This window comes from Panicum virgatum, chromosome 1K, assembly GCF_016808335.1.
Source record: "Panicum virgatum strain AP13 chromosome 1K, P.virgatum_v5, whole genome shotgun sequence".
Lineage (NCBI taxonomy): Eukaryota > Viridiplantae > Streptophyta > Magnoliopsida > Poales > Poaceae > Panicum > Panicum virgatum.
Window position 1 is genome coordinate 54,790,180 of NC_053136.1, and position 23,912 is coordinate 54,814,091.

The 23,912-nt window shown below is 43.8% G+C and overlaps 2 protein-coding genes across 2 annotated transcripts; one reads left to right on the forward strand and one right to left on the reverse strand.

The window, feature by feature from the left end:
• Positions 1-485: 485 nt before the first annotated feature.
• Positions 486-13,094, reverse strand: LOC120656501. The gene is made up of 4 exons (XM_039934608.1): positions 13,029-13,094; positions 7,761-8,320; positions 2,169-2,221; positions 486-1,717 (listed from the first exon to the last, which is right to left on the reverse strand). The coding sequence occupies exons 1-4, from the start codon at positions 13,092-13,094 to the stop codon at positions 1,686-1,688; spliced, it is 711 nt and encodes a 236-aa protein (XP_039790542.1). The 3' UTR covers positions 486-1,685.
• Positions 13,095-18,317: 5,223 nt separating this feature from the next.
• LOC120645316 (putative clathrin assembly protein At5g35200) lies at positions 18,318-23,860 on the forward strand. The gene is made up of 16 exons (XM_039922122.1): positions 18,318-18,517; positions 19,906-20,049; positions 20,153-20,222; positions 20,291-20,388; positions 20,922-21,063; positions 21,165-21,265; positions 21,545-21,628; positions 21,740-21,790; positions 21,861-21,926; positions 22,022-22,087; positions 22,228-22,308; positions 22,407-22,484; positions 22,657-22,794; positions 22,879-22,954; positions 23,058-23,173; positions 23,251-23,860. Exons 2-16 carry the CDS (start codon positions 19,957-19,959, stop codon positions 23,635-23,637), a joined length of 1,647 nt encoding a protein of 548 aa, XP_039778056.1. The 5' UTR covers positions 18,318-18,517; positions 19,906-19,956; the 3' UTR covers positions 23,638-23,860.
• Positions 23,861-23,912: the final 52 nt, after the last annotated feature.

The following is a 23,912-nucleotide window of genomic DNA, read 5'->3' on the forward strand; positions in this document are numbered from 1 at the left end:
GAGCTCGATGTGACCTCCTCACGTCTCCGTAGTTATCGTTTTATTTCATTTCATTTTAGTTGGTTTCTAATGAAAATCTTCCTCAGGTTAGACTCTCTCTACCGCTGCTATTATCTATTATGTGAACTTTAATTTGTAAACGTCATTTTGTAAATATCTTAATATTTTTTTATTATTTTGTAAAATTTTATCATGCTGGTACCGTCTGCGCTCGCCGTCGTGCGAGACTACTGGTGTGTTTAGATCGGCCGTGGGTTGAAAACAGTCTGTCAAGTTACACTTAAGTAAACTAATGCGCCTGATGTGTTGAAATGATGGTCATTATGATTAATTAAGACTTTTAACTTGACGGTTCTGTCACACGTATAAGATTGCTTGGGTCTGGGGACAATGAATGCGCTACGTTTTATTCCTTGCCCAACCACAAACCATCCTTTCCGCATGGCTTTGATACCCCCCCCCCCCCCCCCCCCCCCCCCCCCCCGGCCGGTCCTGCAATAGGGAGATAAAACAGATTAGTTAGAACGATAAAGCAGTGAACACACCTCAGAATCGCAGTATCATTCCATGGTAACTTCGCAATCTTTTTCGACATTCTGGAACGTAAATATTGCAGGTTTTGGAAATAAAGATCATAAATACATAGTGGAAAAGCCATTGCTAGGTTCAGGAATGGAGATAGTGATTCTTGTTATTTAGAGAAAAAGAGACTGTTAATAACTGCTTAACTAACGCAAGTAAGCACAAATCCACAAGGCCAGAACACCTGAACCTAATCAATCAACATTCAATTCATCAATTGTAATACAATTGATGCTTCCAGTAGATAGTTCATATCCCATGTTAAATACTTCATCTGATCGCAAATATACGCTCATCTAGGTTTGTCCTAACTCCTAAATCAAATATTTTTAGCTTATCCTTAATAAACAAACTTTTGCATATATTGTCAACACAAGATTGGCATTAGTATAATCATTATGAAAAATACTTTCATAATATATAACTCATTGTATTTAAGGTACATATATTTATCGATATTGCTAGTCAAAGTGTCATTCGGTAACATCCTAAATTTCATGTTTTATCGATACTATTAGGCAAAGTGTCCTAATGGATTTATATGTGTGATAAGAGGAAGTAGATTGTCTCACCATCCATAATATCGTTGCTAAGAGTAGATACAACTTAAAAATGAGGTATTCAAGCAATACTGGATGCTAGGCGAGAGCCATCTCGGACAGTCAACCTATCAAAGGCGCCATGTCATCTCGCTAAGCAAATCAACCGAGCAAGATATAACAAAGTATTTTCCAAGAAGAATGAATATGCTGATAGCAGTTACAATTAAAGAAAATGACAATAATTTCAGACTTGAATTGTTGGGCTAGTTACCAAGACAAATCGCATATTTGATTTTTTTTGATATTAAAAAAACTTGGTGTTCGGACATAAAACAGCAGTAAAACAACTTAAGGCCATGTTTGTTTCTGATTATAATCGGCTTATCGGTGGAAATAAGCGATAATCCCACCAAAACCTCGCTTATTTTTGCTTATTTTGCTTTGTGGTAATCCGCTCCAGAGATTTGAACTACGAGAAGCGAAAAGCCAGCAACGAGAAAATCTTCGCTTAGCTTATAATCTAAGCGTGTCTGAGAAAAGCAGAAAACAACATGCTGTGCTTCATCTTCTATAACTAGTGCTGTGATTCCCCTATTGCAGAAAGTACCAATATAAATATATTACTCAGCCATCATAAATCATAGCATACCAATAGCATTGATCATGAACAAAAAGAATTCAGGCGTAATAAATTTTACAACCTACAAACTATTTTGGGCTTCTGTTGGCTAGCACAAACTTCGGAGTGAATTCTGGGGCATGCTATGCATGAAACTAACTATACCCGTGACGGTAGATTGCTTAAACATTTAAAGTACCTATGGTATCACAGAAATGTCCTGTATTGTGCGTTAATATTTATGTTCACAGCTGCAATTAACATTGAGTTTACTGAGACTTCAGTAAAACAAATATAATAGGCCCGCAAAATAAAATTTACCACAACATCCTGGTCTGACTAAAAATCTAGACCATGAAATTTGGGATGTTATCGCATTATCAGCATCAAGCATAGTATAAATATATTTGAGCAAGTACCCAGCTCATTTGCCTTGAAATTTTGTCCATAATCCCACAGTACAAGAATTTGCATGTTCCTACACAACGAGGTGCAATGATTACTTGTATGGCTCATCAATTGTAAAGTACAACTTTCTAAGAAACATTGGAATAGTACTCATCATGACAATCCATAATGCTGTAACTAAGAATAAGAAGCATTTAAAATGATAATTTTTTCCTAAAAGGTTGGAAAAAAAATTCTGCGCCTATCAAAATCTCCTACTACATAAAAAGAACGAAATGACTCTACCCTCTTCCGTGGGTCTGCCTCCCCCGTGTGTCTGCCATCGCATCTCAACCATCTGATCGTGATGCCTTGATCTCAACCGTCCAAACCCTCCCCGACCCGGCTCGCGCTCCCTGCTCCTCCCCACGCCCCCGTCCCCGACGGTTCCGCCGCCCTGCGCGTCCCTGCCTCCTCCGCCTCGCGCACTCCCCCGCAACCTCCTCCTCCGCAGTTCGCCGCGCGCCCACCCCCGTGCTTCGCCGTCGCCGCCACATCGCTAGCACCTGCTCCTCGCGCCGGCTCTCTCGCCGCGGCGGCGCAGCCATCCCCGTCGCGGCTCTCGCCTCCCTCCGCACCTGTAGTGCGCACATCGCCTGGACTCCGCGGGGCGGTCCTTCCGCGCAGCCGAACCGCACCTCGCCTCCCTCCGCGCAGCCGCGTGCTCCGCCTCCACTCCTTCCCTTTCGCCGCCGCCGCCGCCGCCTCCCTTCCGTTAGCGCTGCGCCGCCTGCGCGCTCGATGCCGGCGTCACCGCCTCCCTCTCGCCATGCTCGGACAGCGGCGCCGGCACGGTGGGGGCTTGAGCTCTATCCGATCGGTCGTCTCCACCCGGCTGCAACGGGGAGTCGAGAACGACGGGAATTGGGCCAAGATCCGGAGCTGCATCCTGGACGGCGAGGTCTCCCCGATCTCCAGGTCGTTCTCGACTTCCCCTGGCCGGCGGCTCTCTTGCGCCTGCGCCCCTGGCCGGCGGCCCCCTAGCGCATGCGCATCTATCGAGCCTGAGTGGGCCGCAGCCACTTGCGTCAAATCTATCTCCTGATTCAAATCTCCTCCCTGTCAAGCTTCTTGTCCCGTGGCTTGAATCCAAGTCTGCTTGTCCCTGCAGCACCATCTCGCCCTTTTCCCTGCAGCGAAGAGGAGGTGGCCGCACTAGAGAAGATGGCGTCATCTGCGACCAGAAGACTTCCCTGTTTACCAATAACTGCTGTAGTTCGGAGGTGCCGCACAACATCTCTCCCTCCTCTCTGTATTCTGCTCCTTCTTTCCCCCTTAACTGAAGCTGAAGTTTGTATCAGGTATTCTTCCTCCTATCTGTATTGTTCATCTTGATCTTCTGTTGTTTAATTGACCAATTATGCTCATTCATGTTACGGAGTACGATTTACCATTGCTCTGTAGTTTCTTACAATCCAAATAGTACATCATTCCAAGTAAAAAGTAAAAACTGATAAACATAAAAGGCCAAGCAAACCTACTGATTTTTATTTTAAGCAAAGCTACTGATGAAATGAATTATTTTTTGACTGGAGAATATACAATAGATTTTTTTTCCTAGCTGCTGAGCATACCGGTTTTAGATCGAGTTTGACTGCCAGATAAAGTTATGTGTACTTGGAGAATATAGAACATACCAGCTTCTTATTGAGTTTTAAGGCTTGTTAATATAATATTATCACTGATATATTTGTTAACATAGGTGACTTGTTTTAGTATGATCATGTACATATCTTTCATGTGAGAGTTCCATATCTTAAACATTGCAGAGGTGTGCATTCATATGTGAGTTTGTTAATCTCTAAATATGTGAGTTGGATATGTTCATGCCTGAATATACCATGTTGGTAACCTTTTTGCCTGAATGCTTGTCGTGATCTAGTTATATGCTTGCATGATGTCTAAATATTCGTGCTGCACATATAATACTTCAGGCAGTTGCACAATGGTATAGTTGCAAGAAAATTAATAAAGTTCAATTGTATCATGGTTTAATTAGTAAAAATAGAAAAACTTTCACTTTCCAGCTCAGCTGTAACTTCTTGCTGATTTAACTAATCGGACCAACTATTGTTGTATGTCAGGATGGGATTCTGCATATGTTTTCTTATTGGTTCATATCCCCTAGGTTATGCTATTTTGCCTGTAAAATGTTAGCTAAGTGCTTACATTAGCCTCGGGCAGACCTTTGGAAAATTGAAGAACCACTGAGCTCAGTAGGTGAGACAAATTCCCTCTCTTCATTTTTGTTTTGTCATATAAAACAATAGTCAGCTTCTCTGAGTTGTGACCTAATGCAGTGGAGGCTGCCATCGAGTTCTTGGAAAAGGCGGCCGATGCGTACTACTCCAATCACACTATCTATTAATGATGGAACAGCTCGCTCATGGTAGCGTGCAAGCAAGGTGCAATGCTGCTGAATGGTGGCGTGGACTCCTCTTGTGGACAAGCGGCTAGAGCTTGGAGCTATGGAGAGGATAGAGAGAGAGGGTGTGCATGGAGAAGAAAAGAAATGGTAAATTACTTGTTAAGTGAGTCCTACATAATTTTCTATACCTGCATATGAGCTTTGATCTCCATGTCAGTCGGCTGTTGGACATGGTCTAACTGAACCTAGGATACATTCTCCAGCTCCTCTTTGACTGGCAACTATTAACTGAACCCAGGATGGAGCAGGAATAAATGGCCGTCGGAGCAAAGCCGTCGGCTGCTTCTCCAGTTCGTCACAGAGCCTCCAGAGCCTCCAGATTGACTGGATTCCAGGCATGCCCTCCAGCCATTCGATGAAATACCTAATGATAATATTCAATTAACATTTTGCCCTGTAGGTGGTCTCCACACTGACATTTTATTCAATAATGAATAATATTCAATTAACATCTTTGCCACAATATCGAGTGATCATTCAAGGTGGAGCTGATTTGGAAATAACAATGTTGTCGATGTTGTCACAGAGGTGGACCACAATTTAAAATCAGTTCAAATGTTGGTTGCAACTTGCAAGTGAGGTCGAGCAACATACACGTAAGCACGCTGGCTTTCCCCATCTGAATTGAAAAAAATGTTTTACTAACATATACTTTTGCTTAATAGAGGGGGAACCAGGAAAGGCCGATGTTGGAGAGGCATTGCTCGATGCTGTCACAGCACCATCTCAATTTGGACATTCAAATGGAAGAAAATTTACTCTGTGGATGTGTTTGTGTAATCAATATAATAACTTTGTCCTTTGTATGAAACATCTACTCTCAGTTTGGACTATGGATCATGTGTGTTTGGTGTACGTCTGAAATTTACTCATGGCGTTAGCACGGGCATCTTACACATTTCTACTTGAAATATATGGCTGCAATGAACGTTCATATCCCCGGGTGGAATGAAGATATATACCAGTGGAAGTTCACGCATGAAAAGAATATTGTTCAAGATGACGAGCGAGGGTAACTTACTACAAAATACTAAATATTTTTTATTTACTCTATACAATATGATTGAAAGGAATGTTGTCGTAGGTATTCCACGAGCTATTTGGTTCTGCGTGGAAAAGTACGCTAAGCACGATAATTTATAAGGTGCACGATAATTTATAAGGTGCGTATACTACTTTGTACAAAAAAAAATATTTCGTGATCTTTAATAATTATCTCTGTCGATCACATATGAGGTGTATACTTATGTATTGGAATTGTCTGCAGGATGCTCGCACAATGCATCAGAACTTCATCATCCATCTGTTGACGTCGAACTTGAATTCTTATAAAAGTTTACTTCCTACGGACGTAAAAAATTATCTTAGCCGCATCGTAGGAAGACATATAAAATAGAATATAGTGTACACTTGTTTGAATATTTAGTTGACCAGTTGGATGTTTGATTTGTATTATAATTTGTTCTTGTATACTCTTTTTCTGGGTTAAGAAAATCAACTCTCGTAGCAACGCACGGGCATTCAACTAGTACAAAACAAACAAAGAAAAAGGATCAAAGTTTTAGAATGTCACTGAAACGAATTGCATCTTTGTTCTCATGATATGCAAAACGTAATATATCAATAGCTATTCATAAGGCCCACGTGGACATCTGATAATGAAGACTGTAATGTATTGCATCCATATCAGTCAACCCATACAACTCCACATGAGGAAAAAAAGCTTGGAAGGAAATAGATTATGAAAAAAATGTGATTATCTGTGAAACTGTGAAAGCTTCTATGTATAATTCCAAATGGTTCATAACATAGTAGCTGGTCCAGTACCATCATGCCTTTTAAGGAACACTATCACTACTTAATGTCATATGCCTTTTAATTCAATGGATGAGCACTAGCAAACTCTAAGTCCTATGGTAAAAAGTTTAAGCTGTAAAGGAACACTCAACTCATCTAGATAATTGGTCAAAAACTAAGTATTAAGCAATGTTCAAATGCAAGTGAATTAAATTCAATACCCAATTCCTTGCAGCTTTAAGCTGAGCACCATCACAACATATTGGCTATTCTAAGCATAGGCATCCAAAACTTTCTATCTTTGACCATGAAGGATCACAGGGTGAAGAAAAAAGCACCTACCAAACCTGCAAATACTGGACTGCAGCCATTCCATGAAATCCCACTGTCCAATCACATCCAGCACCACAGGAGTTTCATCTTAATTATCACACAATTCCCCAGTTACTCAAAGCAATCACATGAAACACTTTACTCAGCCCCCTCCATCATGACATGATTCTAGCATAAAAATAGCATGGATCGTAATTTTTCTTAAGGTGATAGCTCAGTTTAGACCCAGATAGTGCCGATTTTGGGCATGCTAGGCATGACATTAGCTAGTCATGTGATGCTATATAGCTTACGCTTTTGACTGGCACTTGAATAAACAAAATCGGAGCAGAAAATATGGACTTGCAACCGAATATCTTGGAGTTAAGCTTGAACATAGAGAATGCAGATGTTTTATTTCTGTGCTTCATCAATGCAGTTGATTATTTCTATTTATAATTTTATTCATCAGAAATATCATGTTTACATTAAGAGCATGTCCAGGAAGGCTAATATGTCATCTCTAGCAAAAGAGAGATAGCAATGACCAAACTGAAAATATTTGCACAACACAATAGCAAAAGTACCCTTCTTAAGGTTTATGTGCCCCCTGGGAGTTTCACTTCATCTAATCAATTATCTATCTAGAAAGATTTTTTTAAAAAAAGTAAATCAGACCATATGTTTGGACAAATCCATGCCGCGGAAGAACAGGGAATGCTCAATGCGCAAACTTATGAACTACTAGACAGGCAATAACACAAATGCAATCAACTCGTGCAATGTAAAACTATAAAATTAATGAACCCATGCTTAGGAAAGGAAAAACAGTATATGAACCCTAACAATTCACCAGTGTAACCTGCAAAAATCCCCAATCTACCCTGAAGAAATGCCACTATTTACAACATAAACCCCTTTGCCTAATTGCAGGTTTAACAGAAAGGGGTTTGGCTCCTTAAGGACTGAAGCTAATTCGTCCTAGAATCGCTTAAGGCATTCAGAATGAAAAAGAACCGGATTGCAATTTTACCTAGCCTCCAAATCCAGCACCGGATTGCCTCTAGCATCCATGGTGGGCACGTGCATCCGCAGCTGGCCGGTGCGCCAGGCCAGGACGCGCACCCACCCGTGCCTGGCCGGCACGCGCTGGCCTCGCGCGGACGCACCCGCCCTGGCCGGGCCGCCCGCGCCTGGCCCGCTCGTGGGGCCGTGCCGCCCGCGGAGCCTGGCCAGCACGCTCTGGCCATGCTCCCAGGCCGCTGCCCGCCGGAATCGCCGCCGCCCGCTAGGGTTAGCCCGCGCAGAGCAAATGGTTGGGGAGAGGAGGGTAGAGGGGGTCAGGAAGCCCACGGTGATGGTTGAAGGGATAAGGGGCAGGTCCGCGGCGTCCGTCCCCGCGAGAGTCGCCGCGCCGGACGGCGGGCGCGTCGGTCGCCATGAGAGGCGGGGTAGTGTTTCTGTGTTTGAGAAGGCGGCGCGGCGGCGGTTGCTCGGGGATTGAGGGGAGAAGCGAGGCGGATCGGGGAAGCGCGTTGCATTGCAGGTCGGTGTGCGCGCCCGGTGCTCCTTCGAACTAGCAGTGGGCCAAACCTACGTGGGCCCCAGCCTATGGGCCTTTTTAGATCTTTTTTGCCCGACGTACAAGGATTCGGGCCCAAAAGAGATTTGCCTATCTCTTTCTTTTTTTATTAGAAAAAAAGTTTTGTTTTACCTTCTGAATTATAGGTTGAGTTTACATTTCCATCTTAAACTCAAAAATCGGATATTTTGCCTCCTCGAACTCGCAAAATCGGATATATCACCTCACTGGGTGTTTTTTCTTAGTGGTTTTCCTATTTATTTTTATGTTTATCTTGGATAAATCTTTGAAAAATCATATTAAATAGCAAAATAATCATAAAATAGAAAATCATATTTTATTGGACTCCACATGAGTAGATCTATGTAGTAAATCACTAATAAAAATAAAAAAGGAAAACCACTAAGAAAACCACTTAGAGAAGTCTTATTTCCGGTTTTGCAAGTTTGAGAAGGCAAAATACCCGATTTTCGAGTTCAAGGTGAAAATGTAAACTCAGCTTATAGTTTATGGAGGTAAATAGGACTTTTTCTTTTTATTACTTTTGGGTTTTGGCGTCGAAAGTGTAGGGATCAAATACTGAAATTTTTTTCCCATCCTGAAAAGTCATGATACTTTTTCTCGTGCGATGAAACACGCACCCATCAATATCAGAGTGAAACACGCCAAAACTAACCTTCGCCGCTGCCTCTGGCGAAAATTATAGTGCAAGATCATCACTGCCCCGCCCTTGAAAATGCTCAATTCAGAGCCTAACTCTTCTAGACAGTTGGCTCCGATAGTAACGCGCACTACGTACGTGTATGGTCCGGTGGCCATGTAGTACATGATGTACAACTAGTATATTAGGTAAATTGCGCGCTACGCCGTGCCTATTTGAAAATATAGAGTAAAATTGTTGATGATTTGATTGTTCTGTATGTGTATAGAGCAAGGAGAGAACTACGCTTGAGGGCACAGGAATAGACTAATTGTTGCATATAGGCCCCACATTGGGCTTCCTCTCTTCGGAATACTAATGGGCTGATTGTTGCATAAGGATCGAATCTATAATCCGCGTCGGGCTTCCTCTCTGTCGGCGTCCTGACCCGGCGGTCCGGACCCAACTAGTGATGATGCCGCGTGTTTCCTCGTTCCATATGTTGATGCAAGAGGCAACACAGTAACACATGGGTTTATCCTGGTTCCGGCCGCGGGGCCGTACGTCCAGCAAGGGGGTGTGCGAGGGCACTGTATTATCTTGCACCGGAGGTGCCTGTAGTAGGGGGTACATGCGAGGCGAGAGAGGGAGGGAAACTCCCAGGTCTCTGCTAGAGGAGAAGCTGATTGAGGCGAGTGCCAATATCGGGTGCTCAATGGTGCTGAGTGTTGCGTTCTATCGAGTGGTCTGATTGCGCGATGTCAATGACGGAAGCCCGCCTCTTCCTTTTATAGTCATAAGGAGGGACGGTGTACATGCACTGGGGATCGTGGAAGTCGTCGTCTTTCCCCCGAATCGCGGGGGTGCAGTGGTCGAACACTGTGGGAAGTACACTGTGGGGCATGGCGTCGGACGTGGCAGTTGTCCTTGGTATCGTCCTTGGTCTTGCGGGGATCGCGCCGGCGTCCTGCCAGCCCCAGCAGGCGGCGTGGGTGTACAGTCTTCCAAACATGGCATGGTGGCGTTCTGTGGGCCCTGCAGACCAGGGTCTTGCATATATATGAGCGCCAGTGGTAACGAAGCACGTGGCGATCCCGGACCCCCCTGTACGGAGTGCTGGCGTGTGCACTAAGGAGGTCCGGGAGTCACATGGAGATCCCGGACCCCTCGAGGGGGAGGTCCGGGCCTCCGGCTGCTAGTGCTGAGCGCCCCTCCTTGAGGAGCACGTGGCGACACCGGACCCCTTCCCGAGTAGGGGGCGGGTCCGGGGCCATACGCGTGGTGAGGTGGAGTCCGGACAGCCGGAGTTGGCAGAATAGTAACGGGAGTTGTGACGAGTACGTCTCGTCCCGTGTCGCAGGTTCCCACAGCGCCCGGGATGGCGGAGCAGTGACCGGAGTTGGCAGACGGGACTCCGGTCACAGCCACTGTGGGGAATGGCGACCTGACGCCGTCTGTCCTGGGCTCTGTGGAGGAGTGGTTGGCATTTAATGCCTCCGTACGACGGGCGGGTGAGCGAAAGGGCCGTTTGTCCCTTACGTCGAAGGATGGCCTTAAATGAGGCGGAGATGATTCGCCCTGCTCGAGGGTAGGTTCGCTACCCTCGAGTGAGACGGAGATGTTTTGCCCACTCGAGGGTAGGTTCGCTACCCTCGAGCGAGGCGGAGACGTGGGGCGCAGTCGAGGGTCTCGATGGGAGCCCTCGAGCGAGACGGAGATCACCCCACGAGTCCAAAGAGGGTGCGGATGGGCCGCATGCTGGGCTTCTTTGAGTCCTTTTTTTTTCAGATTGGAATGAGGCCGTGGGCCTTCATGGGTTCAGTCGTCTAACATGTGTTTGCGTTTTTAAGGTGACTTTAGTACCCCGATTAGGATATCCCTAATCGTGGTCCCCGACACTCTCTCTGCAGGACACGTGTCGCGGCCACAATGTTCAGGCGTTCCAAGCCCTCCTTTTCCATGAGCCTTGTTCATTATCTGCACCCCGGAAAGCACTCTCAATCAAGGATAATAACCCCACAAAAAATTCTTGCGTCAAATATTCTATCCACGTAAAGCTGCTCGGTTGATTTGATTAGCTCTAATTGATGGGACCCACACGAGGGAGCGGCAAGGCGGTGCGGGACGCTGGTGCAGGCGCCGTCCCATGCCTTTTTTTTCGGGGGCCACCGGCGTGAGGCGGTGCAGCCGCGGCGTGTGGCCACAGCGAACGCATGGCCCGCGTCGGACGCTTCTCTCCCAGCAAGCCACACGGCGCTCCGTGGGCAGCCGGTAACTCTCAGCGCCCCTCCTTCTAGATGTACTAGAATATTCAGCGCACTTTGAACGCCCTGTCAAAATCAAAAACCGTGTACATTTACTCTGTAGAGTACGCAAAAGAATAAAGAAATAAATAGAAAAATCTTTGTAAAAAGAAACTCAGTAAAACCACATTGTTTCTTATTAAGATTTTTTATAGGATTATGTAGATCACTAAATCCCTACAAGATTGGGAAAAGATCCATTTAAGTATTGAAAATTCACAAATAATTCCATCATTAAATTCAAAGCTAGTTTTGGACAGCACACACAGACATGAAAAAAAACATATACCATAGCAAATTTTAAACTGAATCAAGGTATTCCAATTTGTACATACGAAAGGACATTCACAATTCATTCGAGGAAAGCACATTCACAGTTACAACTAAAAACTATAATATATTTTCTTGACACAAACCATCCTGATGGGATACAAAGCACAGATGTTACTTAAACTCGTTGCTGGTCGGTAAAGAGGACGAAGGTGTTGAAGTACTCCATATAATCTTGATCAGGTGGAGGTTCTGGTTATTCTTCACGCTTCTATCATCCTTCTTTGAGTTTTTTATTTTTGCATGCCATGTATTGAAGAGTCATAAAGTAAAATAGGTTAGTTCATACAAGAAGCAGGATTGTAATTAAGATCATGGAGGCCTAAGCTGAGCTGAACCAAAGAAGCCCCCACATCGTACGTTCATTCTAAACAAATGTGACCATGGCAACATCTATCTGAATCAGTGAAGTAAATAATTTTGGTCTTCAGAAAGTTTAATTGAAGTTAACCTGACACCTCTCCAATTTCATTCAACACACAAGCATGCACAACATAGATCTAAATGACTCAAACACAACTTCAAAAGACCAGACATAGAAATGCATGTGGTGCTGGCATGTACCACTAAATTGGATCGCACATTGCATAAGATTCTGAATTATATACCAGTATTCGTGTTTCCAAAAGAGCAGACATAGAATTCAAAGTTACTGCAATCTCATATGCTGGAACACATGTATCAGGATGACTACATTGAGAAGCACATTTCATGTTTACAAACTAAATTTACCTTTGTATTTGAAATTAGTGTGCATTATATTTGTTTACACATCTTTAATTCCTCCACAAGTACGACAAAATCAGGGTAGTATAGAACTCTAGAAATGTGAAAAGAAAATATTCATGTTTCTAACGACCAAATTATTCAGAACATTATATCTACTGATCAAAATGTAACTGGCTCCTGCCAGGTTTGTGACATTCAGTTTCAGATGTCTTGAGTTCACTTTACCAATGCAAAGTGATACAACCAAGCAGCTGAGTAGTTATTACCTCAAAATTTATATATGAACAGTCAAATGATTTGAGGGAAAAACAAAATTGTGAAATAGGATTAACAGGAAAACACACAAGCAAAATTTTTTAGTAAATTCAACATTTATCTGAAAGGACAATGTGAATTCATAGAACAGGTGATGCCATGCCCATTTCATCAACACGTGGCATGCATACTCATAGGGAGCTACATACAGAACTACAGTAGGACAAACATGAAGTTGTAGCCAACCGAATATATGATGATTATCTCAATGGCAACCTGCAAAGGCCAGTCTGCAAATGTTATTTCACCTGCAAACCCCAACTATAAAATATGATGATTAACTCATCACATGTTTCTGTACTCCATGCATATAAAAAAAGCCACAGAAATTTAGATGTTTGGACACACAAGTGGATAAACAGCATCCTCTTTCAAAAAAAACAAATGTAAGAAACAACTTACCTCATCCTTAGTAGTGCCTACCACACTATTATCACTCTGTGGTGCCACTGGTTCAGGGAAGTTCATAGCTTATTTTAGTTGGTATGGTGCTTGAAGCGTGGTTATCCTCTAAAGCTGCAAATTGCATCAGATTACCACTTAAGATGTCAAATGCAGCAAACACGGGATTACACTAAATTGCATCTGTATGTTAACAAAGACTTACAATGAGAGACCAGATCAAATGCAATAATCTTTAACCATGGCCAATCTTTTTTCTATGATAGGAGTTTACAATGAGAGACCAGATCAAATGCAATAATCTTTAATCATGGCCAATATTTTTTTCTATGACATGAATTTACAATGAAAGACAAGATCAAATGCAATGATCTTTAACCATGGACAATATTTTTTTCCCTATTGACAGGAATCCCAAATAGTAATTTCTGCTTAAAAATTATATAGGCTGAATTTTTCTTATAAATAGATAGACCTTGTCATATATATGAATCAAAATGACATGGTTATTGATTTACACAAATTGGACAGCTATTTATGAGTTCAGTTCTGTAATACCCTGTCATTATCAGATACAAATACTGCACAAAGATAAATAGATCAACATTAGTAAGTCAATTGCAGGAACCTGCCCAACATTCTGAGATCTAAATCGTAAACCAGGAAAATCCATACTAATTTAATGGCTACATGATTCTTATCTTTTCACATCAGATATAAAGCTAAAGATTATTATGTTAGTCCATTCCTAATATCAGTGGGAGTTATCTTAACATCACAGTTGCTTTCTCATGCTCAAAAAGTGGTTGATTGTTATCCTTGCTCCTGTCACCTAGCTGCAAAAATTATGGCTAGGCACTTTCACAACCCTGAAACTTAAATAAGAAACATTTTTGGACTGGCTTCTGAAGCATGTTCTGTAATAAAGCTAATTTGTCTACATGTACTATTCAACATTATTAGACACAAGACATCACCATCTGAACTATGAAATCCAGAAGCATTCCACGAAGCAAATGTGGGCACACACATATTAGATAAACAGCTAGAATCAAACATCAAATATAAAGGGGGAAATAGAATTCAATAATCCATTAATCTACATCCCTATTATTGCATTCATCTCTGTTCATTATGAACAACCGCCTAAATTGAAACCAGAGGAAGAGAATGAGCACGAAGGTTATGACCTCACCAAGGCATCCGTGATGAGGTGGAGGACGCGGGGTCGCTAAAGTCTGAAGAGGAAGATGAAGCGGCAGACGTGCGGATGCTGCAGTCGCTGGATCGAAGGCACATGATCCAAGTGAGGGTTGGGAGGGGCGACCTCCAATATTGCTGCCTGCTATCTCTTGACCGCTCTGTGAACCTTAGCAAAGACAAGAGTACTTCACACCCACAAAAAGTAGCAAGTGTTTCACCTTTCTTCCTTGATGGCCACTCCCAGATCTCAGATCACCAAAGCCATGACTGGTTCGCACCTCTACAAGCAAGAATAAGGAAATAAAAGTACAACAAAGGGCCGGAGCTCACGGATCTGAATGGTGTGGTTTGGGAAGGGGAAATAGCCAGAGGAAGAAAGAGAGCACAAATGCTGCTACGATTTGGACTGGAGCGAGAGGGGGGAGGAGCCAAAGCAAGCGGCGCGGCCGCCACTGCCGCCGTTGCCCGCAGCCGCGGGAGCTGCAACTGCTGCACCAAGGGTCGCCGTGGCCGGGCCGTGCTAGACGAGGAGGAGGCCACCAGCTTCAAAAGTGGCGCCACGCAGCGCGGGGAGCAGGAGGTGGCAGCCGCAGCCATTAGAGTCATTGGCATGGGTGCGAGGCAGGGAGATTTGGGGGTGGAAGTGGAGCGGCACGTCGCCGCACAGCAGAGAGAGGAGGGAGCGCACGCGCGTACTGCAGTCTGCATGGGAGCGATGACGTGCGCTCTGATTGGATGGGTGGTTGGACGGGATGGAGCACTCCACCACTCCGCTCCGGTGAGGGGCTGCAGGCGAATCTGAGAATGATGACCGATTGCCTACGGCTAGGAGGTCCATGACCCTATCCAGCATCATCTTCATTTCTTTTTTTTATTTGCTCATGCACATGCTCCAGCATCATTCTGGTCACTGGCTGTAGGGCCACACTCATTGGAGGCCCACATTCAGCGAGGATAGAAAGCTGGAAGCTGGCACGGAGGAAATTGCGGACGAGCCACGCTCGCACGGCGGCCGCCTTTCTAAAGGCCCAGCACATGTCAACTCTTCTTTGAGCCATAATAGCTTACAGTGGGTCCAACAGCATCTCAAGGTCTACCGGCCAGTAGCTCTTTCCAGCCTCTGTCGAGTACACGGCATCTTTTCCCCTCTTTTACACTCTTGTGCTTGACCAGACGAGCTGCTGCTCCGCTCAGAGCACCCACGGACGAGCAGCAGCGCATTCCGGTCGACGTGGTGCGCTGGGATCACTGTCGTACGCGTGAATCGCTCTCGTGCAAGAAGAATGAACCTATCTTTAAGAAACCTGATAGTATATACAAGCTCCGTTTAGTTTTCAAAAAAATTTCTACAGTACCCGTCACATCGAATTTTTAGACACATATATATAAAGTATTAAATATAGTTAAAAAATAACTAATTACACAGTCTGACTGATTCCCACGAGATGAATCTAACAACATTAATTAATCCATGATTGAACATTAATTATCAAATAACAACGAAACGTGCTACAGTATCCAAATCTAAACTTTTTCACCAACTAAACACACCTACAGTATTCTGCGGCACACGAATCTTGACCAGTTTTGATACCTGCTGGCTGATGATTTTTTTAGGCACCCATCAATTGGTGTCTGTTCAGAGCTGGTCGCGGATCGGAGGAGAACGGGATTTCTGACTGGTTGTCAGTTGTATCAGTCTTCAAAGCTTTGAGCGCTAGCTATAGTACTTTCTAGAGACCATAAAGTTTAATCAAGACTTGGAAAATACCAACCACAATTTCAAAATATTTGTCCCTTCTCGTTTTTTGTGTCAACTTTGATCAATCGTTTTTCTGTAGAATGTTTATCAATATTTAATGTTTATATATCACTAGATTTGTTATGAAATATATTTTATTATTATTATATATTTTTAAGTATTTACAAAACTTTTTTAGAAAAAATATTTATTCAAAGTTGGCACGATAAACGAGAAGTGACAAGTATTTTGAAATAGAGGTTAGTACTTTACTTTTAACATCTAGAAAGATGTCTCCGGCTCCCTTCATTCCACATTTGACTTTTGCACCTCAAATTTGAACACTCGTTTTATTCAAAAATTTATGCAAAACATAATTTTTTTTATTGTAGTTTTTTATTAGTACAAGTTCTTCAAGAATAACTCAAATTTGATTATACTTGTATAAATTTTTTAAATAAGACAAATAATCAAACTTGATATTAAAAAAGTCAAATGACCTATAATTTAAAACGGAGAGAGTACAAATATGCACAGTAAAATCCATGACAAACATAGTCGAACCAACCAGATTTTGGATATCCAATCCCCATGTCAACGTGGCCTTGTCTATTCGCTTATGGAGATGTGGTAATGGATTCAATTCAGACACAAGACTCGACTAAGGGCCTGTTTGGGAGCACTCTACTCTACTCCACTCCACTCCACCAACTCCATTTCACTACATTAGTTCTACTTCAATATGTTTGGATATTTTATAGCTCCACTCCCCAACTTTAAAAGACCAGCCTAGCATGCCAGCCCAACAGATCATCTTGTCCCATCTAAACTCCCCTCACTTCCACGCGGACCCCGCTTGCCAGGTACTTCTTATACCTCCACTCCACCTTTCCTCTTCCTCTCCCTGGTTGATCCCTTGCAGGCAGTGGGAGCCCCAACGGGGTGGCCGCGAGCCCGCGTGGAGGCCTCGAGCCCCGGCGGCGCCGGTGGGAACCCGGCGAGCGGTCGCGAGCGCGCGGAGGCCTTGGGTCCCGGCGGCTTGGCGGCGGCGGCAATCCCGCAACAGCAACAGCGAGCTCGCGGGGGGCAGAGGCCGCGAGCCCCGGCGGTGAGCTGTGGGCCCGCGTGCGCCTCTTCGTGGCCTGCACCGCGCGCGCCTCTCCGCGACCGGCGGCGCGCCGCCGGTGCCCGGCCGCCACACCCCCTGCTGCTGCTGTGGCCTCGGCTACCGTGGCCTCGGCTGCCTGCGGAGAGCCCCGGGCACGGCAGCGTGGTCCTGCAGGCGGCACCACCGGCGGGAGCCCCGAGCACGGCGGCGTGGTCCTACAGCGAGGGTTGAGGGAGAGTGGGAGACCCGGGCGTCGGGGGAGACCAGGGCGGCGAGGGAGGGTTGATCGACGAAACAAACAGACCGAAAGGTTTTTTATGTGTAATCCGTGGCAGTAGTGGGTAATTTTACCCAACTCCAGCTCCAAGAATTGGTGGAGCACCTCTTGAGAAGCTCCAAAAAAAATGGAGTGAAGTTAGTTTTTATGGAGTGGAGTGAAGCTGGTTTAGATGTTTGTGTATTTTTTCATGGAGTTGAGTTAAAATTAATGGAGTGGAGTGCTCCCAAACACTCCCTAAATACTACCCTAGCTCCGGAAAAATTGAGGAGCGGTTGGCAGCGTATCTCCTACTAATGAATTTCTGAGGATAATCTTCCTGCCATGAGTTTGACGCCACCAAACTTTGACGAGTTGGACGAGACCGCGCGCGCCTAGCACTGGATGTTTTTTTTTTTTTGAGTCGACCACTAGCTTTTGCTTGATCACGCACGCGACTACGTTGAACGGGACTGGGCTCAAGTTCCATGCGCTATAAATAAACTATAGCATACTATAGTTTATATAAGTCTATAAACAATGTCAGCTTGTAAACACTGCAAAATGGTCAATCCTTCCAGAAAAGAGGAAATAAAACTCGCGATGCGTCATCCACGAATAAAAACAGACGTGAGCCGCAGGTTAGTAATTCACCTTTATCACACATAAAGCTACGCTAGCCGACCAAATTTTAGCCACCTGAACTGATAAATTAGTAGCAGTACTATGCCGGTGCTTGCAGTTGGCCAAGCCTATTCATTGGATCTGATCTCAAGAACTTTAGAGCAAAGTGATACTACAACAGAGAGGAAGCAAAGGGCAACGGAGACAGCAGCGGTGTCTGAGAAGCAATGCGAAGCGAAATGGAGTTGGTTGGTCAGAGGCTGGTTAGCGGCCCGACGTGCGGGAACACGTGTGCTAATGTCACTGACCACGCGGCAACGAGAAACGATCCCCCCCCCCCCCCCCCGGGGGGTCCTCGCCAGCTCTCTTTCAGACACGGCTCGCTCTCGTCGCCGCCTTCCTCCGTTCTTCGGTCCTTCCCGTCCACGGCGTCCAGACTACTCTTGCGGTTCGTGCCTGCTTTTGCGGCTGCTTCTGGATTCCCCTGCAGTCTCGGACCCCGGGCCTGCGACCTCCTCCCCGCCGCCGATCAAGTCCAGGCCTTTTTCTTCCGCCAGGTAAGGTTTGATCCTACTGCGGTGTGGGCAATGGGTGTTCTTCTCCCGATTCGTTTTCTGTTAAGAAGCAGCCTGCTGCGAGATTCGATTTTCATCCTTTCTCAACAGGCCGTTCCGCTTTCCTAGAAATAAAATCCGGTTCCCTTTGATGCATCAAGGCATTTGTTCCCACTGGCCAACTTGCGCTTCGCCGTTGAAGCTTGGGGTTGGAGAATGGTTGATTCATGATGTATATGGCCGCTCAATTGACCCCGTTTATCTGAAAACTCAGTGCCTTGATGCATTCACCGTTCGTTTCTATCTTTGGTGAAATTTTGGTCTTTAAAAAAAACGTATTTGGTGAAAACCGCCTGCCTTCGTGAAAATCCATACAAATCATGGCAAAAAATTCATCTAAATTCACAAAAAAAAATCACATAGATAAATGAAATGATGATACACAACTTTGTAAAATATTTATTTCAAACTCGACTTTGTTTGTGAGATATAAAAATAACAAATTTCTAACCAATCATTTGGACAGCTTCTTGGCTTGAAATTTATTATTTTTATATCTCATAAATGAAATCGAGTTTGGACAAAATATTTTACAAAATTGTGTATCATCGTATCATTTATATGTATGATTTTTTCGTGAATTTAGATGACTTTTTTATCGTGGTTTGCACGAATTTTCACGAAAATTTAGTTTTCACCATATATATTCCCTTCAAATAACCAGGTAATATTCCTGATAACTGATGAAGCAAGAATCTATAGAGTCCGTGCCAACTCCAACGATCGTCGCAGCTTTTTGGGGGGCGTTTGTTTCGTCGGTTGGTAATCTGCCGCCGCACCTCAGTTTGATTGTTTTTTTATCGCTGCCTGCTGTTTTTTAGGATATTGTTGGAGGTGCGTTTCTCTGTTAGTTGTTACGTTGTTGCTTGGGTCCGCGAATTTTGGGGTGGGGATTTGCTTCCTCCTATTTAGCGCTTTCCCCTCGGGAGTTTACTGGTTTTCCGGATTTCAAAATTCGAAAGCTGCCTCGTCGTGATCTTCTAGGTGTGGCATGGGATGCACCTATGCTCGTTTGCCTAGATTGTCTTTGAAAGCTCTTGTTTTGGTGAGCCTGCTTCGGTTTTATCAGCCCAAATTGGTGCTATCCTTCAGTTGTCCATCTATTTCTATTACAAGCAATCAGTGTTAGATTGATCGGAATTATTCTTCTGCAGTAACACAGTTTTAGGATAGACAAGGATTTAGGATCCGCATTTCCATTCTGATTAAACAGCATAGCCTTTCCAGACTTCAATTACGGTTTTTTTTTCAATTTTGCATTGTTATCGTCGCCATTTTCCTGTTCACGATTAAGTATTAACCCATACATCACCCTTGGCTCTTCTTTGTAGTTCAATCAGCCCAACTAGGAGACACTGATTTGTGTCAGGGACTCGGGAAAAATGGCTGGGGGTGGCACAGGCATCAGAAAGTACGTCGGGGCTCTCAAGGACACCACAACAGTTAGCATAGCAAAAGTAAACAGTAATTATAAGGTATAACGACGATCGAAAATTTCAAGGTCCATATTCGGGTTCTCTCATCGTTGCAGCAGTTGTGTTAAACTGCCTTGTCTTGTTGTTCTCTCCCTTGTAACAGGAGCTGGATATTGCTCTTGTGAAGGCCACAAACCATGTTGAGCGTCCAGCAAAGGAGAAGTATATAAGAGGTGATCATTCATATGCTTCTGACCTGTGAATTTTCCCCGTATTTCTTGCTCACACGTTCTGGTTGCAGACCTTTTTTACCATCTTTCTCCTGGAAGGCCTCGTGCAGATGTAGCCTACTGCATCCGTGCCCTTGGTAGACGTCTTTCAAAGACACGCAACTGGGCGGTATGTCTACTGTGGATCTCCTGATGTCCATGTATTACTTACTAGTCTTGGAACGCTCCTCTTCAAATTTAGCGAATAGAATTTAGCCTATATAATCTTCTCCATCTGTCAACAAGCTAGGAAGTGAATTCTCCATTGTTATTCACATTTGGAGTGCAATGGGTAATTTCCTATTTTTTGAGAGAATATCTGGATCTATGCATATTGATGTAACATGCATTGACATTGTAAACTAGTTCTCCATAACGACCTTCTTTTTTTCCTGTCAAGGTATGTCCCAGATAATGAAAGTGTTCCTTGTAACTATGGATCTGTCCTGTTCCCAATAGTCGTTCTTGGAAAGGACTGGGTGTTTTTTTCCTCATCCAACACTGCTTAACCTTCATTTCAGGAAAAGAATGCTTAGCTTTTAATGATCCTGGGGAGTGATATTTATATATTTTGCTTGCCTATGATTATAATTTTTTTTAGGGTAATTCAGAAAGTAGAAGCATCATGGTACTTAACTTTTTTGTTTGCATTTTGTCTGACAGGTTGCTCTGAAGACATTAGTTGTCGTACACCGTGCTCTTCGGGAAGTTGATCCTACTTTCCGTGACGAGTTTATAAGTTATGGAAGAACTAGCTCCCATATGCTCCATCTGTCCTACTTTAAGGACGATTCTAGTGCAGAAGGTACCTAGACCCTAGTTAGTTGCTAACTTCAGCTAGATCTGGAATTAGTATTCAAAGTTTCAAACTAGTAGAGCTTACTGTGACTATTCGTTATTATGCAGCCTGGGATTACTCTGCATGGGTGCGCAATTATGCTTTATATTTGGAGGAGAGAATCGAATCATTCCGTGTACTGAACTACGACGTTGAAAAGGATCCACTGGTAGGCAATCCAATCTATTTAGTTTAGTTTGTAGCCTTTGCTCCCCAATCTTATTTGCGGTTCAAGTTCTAATATACATGCTCCATTTATCATTTTAGAACTCTGCAACTAATCTTTCAATGGATCCAAGTCTTCAGATTGTCTAAAATCTAAACATCTTTTAGGTTGCGTTGTTGAGTTGTGAACTAGTACATTACTGAGTAAAAAGATTTGGTCTGTACTAAAGGATCATGAGGGGCTTTTTGAACTTTTTATTTATGGAAACTCTTGTATCCACAGAGAACTCGGGATCTTGATACAATTGGATTGCTTGAACAATTACCAGCATTACAGCAGCTTCTTTTTCGTCTACTTGATTGCCAGGTAAATTAATTGTTGTTATCCTCTGTAGAAATGCACCAGTTTCTGTGTTTTAGATTTGCCATTGACATTTAAAAGGTGCCTTGCTGACTTTTTCTTTTCTTTTCTTTTTAGCCACAAGGGTCATCATCTTATAACACCATAATTCAGCATGCACTATCAATGGTGAGGGTTTCAGGCCATTTGTACTAGTTGTCCTAGCATTCCTTGACCTTGTTTTATCTGTTACTGGTAGGTTGCTCTAGAGAGTGTTAGGATCCAAACAGCCATCAATGATGCAATACTCAATCTTGTTGACAAGGTGAGGACTGCTAGCTTGCTGTTCATCAGAATTTTTTTTTTGCGTGTGTTTCTGTTTATTTTACCGAGCTAATTTACATGTTGCGCACAATTCAGTTTTTTGAGATGCAAAGAGATGATGCTATAAGGGCACTTGACATGTATAAAAGAGCAATTAGCCAGGTAAATCTGATTTCTTTTCTGCTTTTGGTTGATCCATTAAACTTTTTCCATTAGTTGGTCATTAATATTAACTCTTGCTGTCTTACAATATCAGAAATTGTATGTTTAGTGGCTGAGAAATTTTATTTACTTCTGTACAGGCAAAACAACTTTCAGAATTTTATGAAGTGTGTAAAAGTATACATATTGGGCGTGGTGAGAGATTCCTTAAAATTGAACAGGTTTGGCTGCCATTCTAATGATCATTAGTATATACTTTATTGTCATATTCTGTGGGAGCAAATTATTGATAATCTATTGGTACCACGAAAACGTACAGCCCCCTGCATCGTTCTTGGCAACTATGGAGGAGTATGTGAGCAATGCTCCCCTTGCTTCAACGGTTCAGAGAAATCAGGTTTGCAACTACTAGAAGTTTGTACTATTTGTTTCAATACAATAGCTGTTTCTTTCCTGGGATCTTTGTTATCTGCTACTATGTACAAGCAAGCTGTTTCTGACATTCTATCGAAGTTACTTTAAGGCAGCATTTTGATGGTCTCTTTATGTCTATTTCTTTGTTTTTCTAGGCTGTACTAGCTATAGAATACAACAGAAAATCGGAAGCTGAAGAACCATCAACGCCTCCACCTCCACCTCCACCTCCAGTACCTGAACCTGAACCGGTTAAAGAGGTCCCTCCCGCAGCTGAACCAACAGATCTGCTGGTAATTTCCCATGATACTACTGTACTGGTCACGCACCAGCCATTAGCCGATCATGCGTCCTAAAACTTCTCACTGTCTTGGCAGGGAATGAATGAATCAACCCCTGACACATCTGAAATAGATCAAAAGAATGCTTCGGCATTGGCAATTGTTCAACAAGGTACATAATTATGTATCCTGCAGATGAAATCTCTTTATTCACCAACCTAAGTAAAAAAAAGCCCTAAAATGCAATTTCACTGACTCGCTTTTTTTTGCAACAGATAATGCGCTTAAATCACCTGCTCCTACCAGTACTGAAAGCGTGGCCACCAGCTGGGAGCTGGCGCTAGTCGCCGCACCCAGTTCAAATGAAAATGCTGTTACTTCAAGCAAATTGGTACATAACTTCAGATAATCCATATTGAATTATCTTACTATGTCTCTCTGCAACCATACTGACTGTACTTGCTACAGGCCGGTGGACTGGACCTGCTTACACTTGACAGTCTATACAATGAAGCGCACCGACAAGCACAGCAGGCACAGCAGAATGCGAGCCAGAACCCTTGGGAGACTGTTCCTGCATCAGGTCCAATGATGCAGCAGCCGATGTACGACCCGTTCTACGCCTCCAATTCCATTGCCGCAGCCCGCAACGTGCAGATGGTGGCGATGGCGCAGCAACAGCATGCCTTCATGCTCCAGCAGGAGCAGCAGCGGCAGATGATGATGGTGATGGCACAGCAGCAGCAAGCCTCTTCCAATCCGTTCGCCGACCCGTACATGCACATGCACATGCACGGTGGCGCAGGAATGCAGCTCCATGCCAGAAACACATACACTGGAGCTGGCATGATGTAGGGCGCTACAACCTGCTGCTCTGTTTTTTGGCCCATTTTTCCATTGTAAGAATGACATTATGAGCACAGCCATAGAAGTTTTCTTTTTCTCCTTTCTGGTTGTTCATGAGCATTGAGCAAGAAGGGCTGATGTGCACCTGGGAACTGAAGGACTGGCATCCTTGCAAAATTTAGTACGAGAAACACTCTGCCATTTTCTGATGTGAATATGTAAGGCTTTGTTATCGAACAACCAGGTTGGAATTTTCTCTCCGAAAAGACCATGGCACAGCCAGA